Source organism: Bombina bombina, chromosome 3 (assembly GCF_027579735.1).
Source record: "Bombina bombina isolate aBomBom1 chromosome 3, aBomBom1.pri, whole genome shotgun sequence".
Classification (NCBI taxonomy): domain Eukaryota; kingdom Metazoa; phylum Chordata; class Amphibia; order Anura; family Bombinatoridae; genus Bombina; species Bombina bombina.
In genome coordinates this window covers 552675394-552683913 of record NC_069501.1, presented here as the reverse complement: position 1 = coordinate 552683913, position 8520 = coordinate 552675394, and the positions used below count along the sequence as shown (strand labels likewise).

Sequence of the window (8520 nt, the reverse complement as noted above, 5' to 3'; positions counted from 1 at the left end):
TCTTTTTTGGGGATTTTTAACATATTTAAATCATTAAAAAAAATTGTCATATCTGTTTCTAAAGGTTTCTGAGAGGAGTACAGTTCCCTATAATATTTTTTAAATAAGTCTATGCTATCCTCAACCTTATTGGTAATTCTATCACCATCCCTTATGATCTGGATGGGTTTCTTGTTATTAGTCTTTTTAAACAGACTTGAGAGGTATTTACCCACTTTGTTGCTAAATCTATTGAATTGAGTCATGTTTTTATTAATGTTTTCTTGCGCTACGCTCAGTAAGAATATTTCTCTCTTTTTTACCTGTGAAATACCTATCTCTATTGCTTCTATTGGGACATTTTTAAAGGCTGGGTAAGCTAGTGTTAAAGGGACAGTGTACTATAAAATTGTTTTTCCCTTATTGTGTTTTCAATTATTTTTTTTACCAGCTGCAGAGTATAAAATGTAAGAGATTTGCTTTTTTTAAGGTGTTTTTATATGAATTAGCTGATTTTGTGTTTTGAAGCCACAACCTAATAAAATAGGTTGAGCCTGTAGGTATAATCAGATCTCATTACTGTATCACATTGTGTACATATACCTGCTTCTTTATCTTATATCTGTCCATAAACTAATCACCAATATTTAGAGAGAACAATGGACCATTAACATTTTATTTCTTTATCTCTTCTATAACCCACTGGGAGTGTAATTTCTTCTACTGGCTGTGTTAACACAGCTTGGCCTTGAAGCCAAAAACTTTCAGGATAGGTGCTGATACCACAAGCTAAATCAACTATTTCAATTGCCAACATAAGGGTAATGGAAATACTTGGAAACAATGTAATACACTCCAGCAGGTAAAGTGGATCATTGGGAACAAATTAAAGGGAATATTTTTTTTTAATCAACTGTCCCTTTAAGTTAAGTGCTAGTTTCCTATCTCATCTGTTGAGCCTTTTTTAAGTAGTAATTTCTGTGGCTTAAGCTGCCTCCCAAAAAATTGTAGTATTATTTTTATGTTCCTCATTATTTATACAATATTCCTTCCATCCTTTTTCCAAAAAAAAAAAGAGTTAAACTTGGCTGAGTTCTGGAGGTGAGGGGCAGGGGTTGGGAGGAGGAGACAGTTTTAGTTTAGTCTATTTTCTTTGTAGTTCCTTTTTCTTTTTTTTTCATATTTTTGTTTTCTGTTTATTTTCTTGCTAAAAACTTTATTATTATCTTATTTTGACTGGATAAGCGCTTGCGTACCACTGTTTATATATCTAGGGGCCCATTTATCAAGCTCAGGATGGAGCTTGAAGGCCCGTGTTTCTGGCGAACCTGCAGGCTTGCCAGAAACACCAGTTATGAAGCAGCGGTCTAAAGACCATTGCTCCATAATCTGTCCGCAATTCAACACGATCGAGTTGAATGACACCCCCAAAACTGAAGGGGGCAGCGTAGCACAAGCAGCTCACAAGAGCTGTTGCAATGCTGAATACGGAGAGTGTATTGCTCTCCACATTCAGCTAAGTCTGTCAGACCTGATCCGCACTGTCGGATCAGGTCCGACAGACCTTTGTTAAATAGGCCCCCTAGTCTCCATACCTTGCACTTAAAGACTTGACAAAATGTATTTTTCTTATTTATTTTAAAATTGGTTTTGCAATAAAGCATTAATAAAATAAAAAAATGTGGTATAAGTACTGACAGACAGATAACATGACCAGGTCTGCTCTTTCTGCTGTGCCAGCTGCTGTTCATTTCTTCATTTTTTTTTACCTGCAGCTGGGCAGTAACTGAAGTATATTTTTTTTACACAGAACTTACTCTGCTGAGCTGAGGAGATTATGAGGTAAAATATCTTCCTTTTTTACATAGAGATGCTCAGGTGATATTTTCCTGTCAGCTTTTTACAGTTATACTGCATCAGTTTCAGTTTCAAGTGATTTAGCATGAGTATTATGTCCCTTTAAATCATGCCCAATGTATACATGTAGATGAGCAGAACTCACATTTTAGTGCTGTCTATATGGAAAAGTCTTTTTTTTTGGGGGGGGGGGGAGGGGGCTTTTGGCCCATAAAAAATAGCCCCCCTTTTGGCCCATGAACATATTGTTGTTGTCCCCCCACACGAACCCCATACTAATTTTTGTGCTGAACTAATGTTGTATCGCTGAAAACATGTCTGAAAAATGATAAACGTGATTTACAAAACACACCAAATTAATGCGACATTCACTCTTCCTATTTATGTCTATCACTGGTATTTGAACAATTTACAGGCGCAAAAGCAATAACTTATTAATACTGTCACTACGTGGGAATTCAATTGACAGGCAAGAAGCTGGACTTTTGTTAGATGAAACGCCGAGCACGTTCAGTCGTTCACCAATGAAACATGACGACTGCGGTTTGATTTAGAACTATTTCTTTCTGAACTGTATACTACTATTAGTATTCTCCAGCAGAGCGCGCATTTTGCCCCTGTCATATCTTGTCTCGCTAACGTGTGCACGTGTGTTCCCGCCTCTATAGTCCTGATTGGTATTTTTTCCTGAGGGGAGCGGTTTTGCAGCTGAGCGGAAGCTGTTCAGTCCTTTCTGCTGGAAACCGCCATCATGGTGAGTTCAGCGTGCTTTGAGCTCCGGTTTCTTTAATGGCGAGGGGGCTATTTTTTAAAGGGACTATTAAATAACATGTATACGCGTGTATAGCAGAATGCCGAAAACACCAGGGAATACTTAGATACTGTAGTTGAGCTTTTACGATTGAGTGGGGTTACTAAAGGCCGTCGCAACGTGTAGCAGGCCTGGTGCTGTGTGTCCGCGGCTAATTAAAAGCTATAGAGAGAATTTACTTTACGCTCCTGGGTTTGCAACGTGTTGTACCTTGTTGCTGTTGGCTCTTTTTCTCTCTATCCATTATTGGATTAAGTGGGGACAATATGTTGTAATGTTCTCAATATAATCTCCATTTGTGATCTTGTGTAGTTTCCCAAAGACTCCATTATAGCCGCAAGTACTGTCAGTTTACCCCCATTAAATGAGATGTCGTTGTTACAATGGTTTGTTGGTCTTTTTATTTAGAGAATTGGCCTTACACGGCTTCCTAAAGAGATTTACGTGCGTTGTACACTTCATTAGTCCCTTCCGAGTACTGCATCGTTGGGCATTTTTACAGATATTTTTTGGAATGTAACAAAGTTTTTATACAACCACAAGCCAGCACCTAGTCACCTCAAATGCTTTTTAATTAAGTTAGATTGGGTGCCACTCATCCAGGGGCCAAATGGCCTGAGCCATTATGTATAATGAAAACACTTTGGGTGCTAAAGTTCTGCACAGGTGCAATAATACATCATATAAAAATAAACTAGCAACAAGTTTAGAGGTTGCAAAAATAGGTCACCATTCATTTTAGGTCTGTAAATGTCTGCATACCAATAAATTACACCTTTCTATAATGTAGTACTCTTAATGAAGTTATGCATAACTTTCATGTGCCTTTAAAGTGATGGTAAACTTTCCCGTTTGGTATAAACAGATCTGGCACTTTGGCAATATTTTTTTAGATGTAGTTTAATTAATCAGTTGTAATAAAGAAACTTAACTTTTTCATGTAACACTGAAATCAATACCCCAGTCTCTGGCTGCCCACTTCAGAAGTTTTTTTTTTTTTTTTTTTTTTGGCAAGTTAACAGTTTGAATTGTTCTCTAACTGCAAAAAATTTTTTTTAAAAAAATTGTGCGAGTGCCATATGGCTAGAGCTCTGATTGGAGAAAAAGTGAAACTTAACTCACAAAAATTACTTCTGAACTGGGTGGCCAGAGCGCAGGGTATTTGAAAGTCATCTCTACATTAAACGCGTATCTTTATTACAACTGATGAATTAAACTATATCTAAAATATCGTTAACATTACGGATCTGTTTATCCAAAGGTGAAAGTTTACCATCACTCTAATAATGCTGTAATTTCCTTGGCCCTTCTACGTGGTGCATACTGATTTTTTTAGAGGTTTAAAAGAGTGTTATTCTTTGCCAAGCACACTTGTGGGAATTAAACCATAAACTCTCACCTTTATAAAAACAGATCCAGAATGTTAGTGGTATTTTAGATGGAGTTTAGTTCGTTAGTTGTCATGAAAATTCACTAAAACACTTTAATGTAGATTTGAAATTTAAATACTCAATGCACTGTCACCCACCTAAAGTCAATTTTTTTTGAGGTGTTTGAACTGTTTTTCAATCAGTGCTCTCCCCTTTGGGGGCCTTTGTTGTAGATAGAGCGCTGATTGGACAACCATTCAAACTGTTAGCTCACAGAAAGATTGACTTTCGAAGTGGGTGTCAGACTGTGGGGTATTAATTTCATATCTACATTTTAAATTGTTATAGCGCATCTTCATTACAACTGATGAATTAAACGCCATCTAAAGTATCAATAACATTCCGGATCTGTTTACCATCACTTTAAAGCATCTCATATTTGAATTAGAATGTCACTTTAGTAGACTGGCCCAGAAAGATTAAACACGTTGACTAATAAAAGCAAAGGGTGTAAAAGAAACCTAGGCATATACAAATTTTCCTTAAAATTAGTTTTGAATGGATATAAAATTATGCTTAAGGGGACACATTTTGTATTTTTACATTTGTTATAAAATGTATTATATTTTGTGAAACATCTTCCTATACAGATGGGAGATTTTAAGGCATATCACTATTTGTTTCATTTCAAAACTTTCATAGTGTTTTTTTGTATGTTGCTCCTTATTAACACTTCATGGTAATTGTAGTGCTGTCTAAAGCAGAGTTTTTGTTTTGATTAAATAACTTTTTTTTTTTTTTAAATTTTCTTTTAAAGGTGTTCAGACGCTACGTCCAGATTGGCCGTGTTGCTTATGTGTCCTTTGGCCCTCATGAAGGCAAACTGGTGGCGATAGTTGATGTCATCGACCAAAACAGGGTACTTTTTCCTGTTATTTAATAATTGGGGAATTAAAGTGGTGGGTGTTCAATTTCCCTGAAGAAGGTAGTTTTTAAATGTTCGCGTGTGTATACACGCACGCTACACTGTTTTCTAGCCCAGAGGGGAAAAACACTAGTATAAACGACTAAAAAAGATTTTTAATATTTATACCTTCAATTTTAGGCCCTTGTTGATGGTCCTTGTTCCGGTGTAAGAAGACAGGCCATGCCTTTTAAATGCATGCAGCTAACAGACTTCGTAATCAAATTTCCTCACAGGTATGTAACTGTCTTGGTATTTTCACCCTTAAAGTGGTGGTGAACTTTCCACTTTGTATAGGTAGATCTGGAATAAAAACAATATTTTTAGTTGGAGGTTACAGCACATTTTCATTACAACTGATATATTAAACTCCATCTAAATATTGTTTCCATTCTGTATCTGATTATCCAAAGGGGAAAGTTTAGCATCACCTTGCCTGCCACCCTTTGGTTAAAACATCCATTTAATGTTTTTCCTGAGGCTTACTCATGTAGTGAAACAGACTTTAGCAATTTTAATCTTAGTTCAAAGCAGGGTTTTTTAAACCTTTCCTCAGGCCTCCCTAACAGGTCAGATTTTCAGGCTTTCTGAAGTGCAGCAAAGGTGAAATAATCTGATAAGTAAACATGCTTTATTAACTTGCTCTCACCCAAGGCAATCCTGTAAATCTGGCCTGGAGGCATGAGGACAGATTTGAAGACCCCCAGGTCTAAAGGGACATAAGTGATATTTGAAGTTGTGGATGCAATAGCAGTCATAGCACTCTGACCGTTTTTAGGGGATTGTAGGTGGATCTGTAGTGTGCTTGAGGTTATAACTCAAGAACTGGAAACATTAGTTTCTATGGTTCTATATACTATCAATTTGCTTCCACATCATATTTTAGCATTAGCTTTCCTAGAGAGTTTGTTTGTATATAACCAATAAGCAAGCATAACCCTGGTTCTGAACCAAAAATGGGTCAGCTCCTTAGTTTTACATTCCTGCTTTTTTAAATAAAGATAGCAAGAGAACAAGTACATTGATAATAGGAGTAAATTAGAAAGTTTTTTTAAAATTACATGTTCTATCTGGATCTTAAAGAAAACATTTGGGTTTAGTATCCCTTTAAATTAACTTAGCTCCAAATGGACACAATTTTTTTTTTTTTCTTCCCCTTCATGGTTTATTTAGAGCATACAATTTTCAACAGCTTTCTAATTTACTTCTATGACCTGCTTCATTTTTATTGGTAACCTTTAAAGGAGTAGCAATGCACTACTATGAGCTAACTGAACACATTGGGTGAGCCAACAACGAGGAGTATATGTGCAGCCACGAATCAGCAGCTAGTTCCCAGTAGTGCATTGTTGCTCCCAAGCCTACCAAGGTATGCATGTTAACAAAGGCTACCAAGAGAACAACGTAAATTAGATAATAAAAGCAAAATGGAAAATTGTTTAAAATGGCATGCTCTCTTAATCATGGAAGTGTTTTTTACTTTGCTGTCCATTTAACATGGAAAAGCTTGTGCATAGTATATCTTGTATTGTATCTAAAAATATATTGCCTAAAGAACAAACTGTGTAAACCAAGAAGCAACTCGGTGTTTTTCCCCACACTGCAATACCTGTGAAATGAATGAGTGGCTTTCAGTGTTTTGCAGTACCTTATGCTATCAATGTACACCTTTCACCACTGAATTATAGGAAAATTAGTTCAAATGAATTTTATTAGTCTGTTTTGTATAGCGCTGTTTAATATCTTTTTATAAATGATTTCCATGTTAAATTGGACCAGTAGCATCTGTCCCTTCTATGGATGATACTCTTGTAATTGATATGGTACCTCAACTTATTTTTGCTTAATAGTTGGTTACTTGGTTAACAGGTCTGAAATCTTCTTTCCTCAATAGTGCTCGTCAGAAGTATGTTCGTCGTGCCTGGGAGAAAGACAATATTAATGAAAAATGGGCAGCCTCAAACTGGGCAAAGAAAATTGAAGCCAGGCAAAGGGTAACGTTGTTTAATACTTACCAATGAAAATCTGACTAAACCTGCATCAGTATGTAGGGTTCTGCTATTAATATAGTGAGGCACAGCAGCATAGTTTGACTCATTGAAGGCACCAGTTGTTAACTAAGGCGGCCACAGGCTGCATTCAGCTCTTTTCGGAACTGAATTGGATTTACTCTTGTAAAAAGTGCAGCACACAATCTGGATTTGCACTATGGTTGCCCCCTCGGACATGTTTTCCTGGACACGTATGAGTTACACATGCTGCAGGGAGGAACATTAATTGTGCTGTTCATAAGCACTAGTCATGCGATGTCCAGAGGCACAATACATGTTCCACCCTGCAGCATGTATAACTCATAAGTGTCCAGGAAAACATGACCTAAGTGGCAACTCTAATTTGCACAGATTTGTGTGCTTCACTTTCACAAGAATAAATCCAGCTCTGAAGAGAGGTGAATGCTGGTTGCAGCCGCCGCCTTCTGCATTTTACTGTGATCGGCCAGGTGAGCAGCAAACATCACTTTCATACATATAAATGATAAAATACATTTGTGCTATATACCAATATTAAAGCTAAAAATGGTTAAATACTGTCCATCTGCAATTTTGTCACTACAACAGAGTAAACAAGTCATTTCACTTGACGCCTAACTAATCTGAAGGGAGAACTAAGTATGGTATGCTGTTTTATTTTTTTACACTATAGAAAGCCAAGATGACAGATTTCGATCGTTTTAAGGTTATGAAGGCAAAGAAAATGGTGAGTATTTTCCCTTGCTTAGGTTTTTTTTGTTTGTTTGTTTTTTAAGGCATGTGCAATTTAAGACACATTCATTTGTAATGTACATAATTCATGCAGCATTTTAGCAATGTGTAGTTCTTTAATGTTACGTTTTTTTTTCCATCTCCCCATACAGAGAAATAAGATCATCAAGCATGAAATGAAGAGACTTCAAAAGGAAGCTACCAAGAAAGCATAAGCTTTTTATGAGGACTTTCATTAAAATCTGTTTAAATAATATCTTGTCTTGTGTGGGTTTTATTTAAATCTAGACTGGGTGGTCTAGCATTTTATAGTTTCATCTAACTTGCATGGAATTACTTACTTTTACTATTAAAGGGAAAGTAAAAGTTTAAAATAATTGCATGCTGTCTGAATGAAAGTTTACACAACTTTACCATTTTTACTTTTTTCTTCTCATGGTATCCTATGTTTAAAAGCATACCTTGGTATGCTTTTAACATCAATGCACTACTGGGAGATAGCTGCTGATTGTTGTCTGCATATAAATGCCTCTAGTCACTGGCTCACCGCATGTGTTACACTACCAAGAGAACAAAGCAATTTAGAGCATGCAATGTAAAACAACTTTCCATCTGAATCAAGAACAAACACAGAGGTTGTAATTTCCCCATTAAACAGACATAATACTAATCCAAAATTACTTGAAAGTGATGTAGCGTTAATACTAAAAAAAAAAAAAGCTGACCTGAACATTCATACAACACAATAGCCAATCGGCATCAGCAGTGCTAAGACCT

General features: G+C 36.3%; 1 protein-coding gene across 1 annotated transcript; it reads left to right on the top strand.

Annotated features, from left to right (window-relative positions):
* Positions 1–2477: 2477 nt before the first annotated feature.
* RPL14 (ribosomal protein L14) lies at positions 2478–7997 on the top strand. The gene is made up of 6 exons (XM_053704776.1): positions 2478–2590; positions 4835–4936; positions 5123–5217; positions 6876–6975; positions 7685–7738; positions 7896–7997. Exons 1-6 carry the CDS (start codon positions 2588–2590, stop codon positions 7956–7958), a joined length of 417 nt encoding a protein of 138 aa, XP_053560751.1. The 5' UTR covers positions 2478–2587; the 3' UTR covers positions 7959–7997.
* The last annotated feature ends 523 nt before the right edge of the window (positions 7998–8520 follow it).

Coding starts and splice junctions, on each gene's coding strand:
- RPL14 (XM_053704776.1), top strand. Junction 4,937..5,122: donor ATGTCATCGACCAAAACAGG/GTACTTTTTCCT, acceptor CTTCAATTTTAG/GCCCTTGTTGATGGTCCTTG. Junction 7,739..7,895: donor TTATGAAGGCAAAGAAAATG/GTGAGTATTTTC, acceptor CTCCCCATACAG/AGAAATAAGATCATCAAGCA.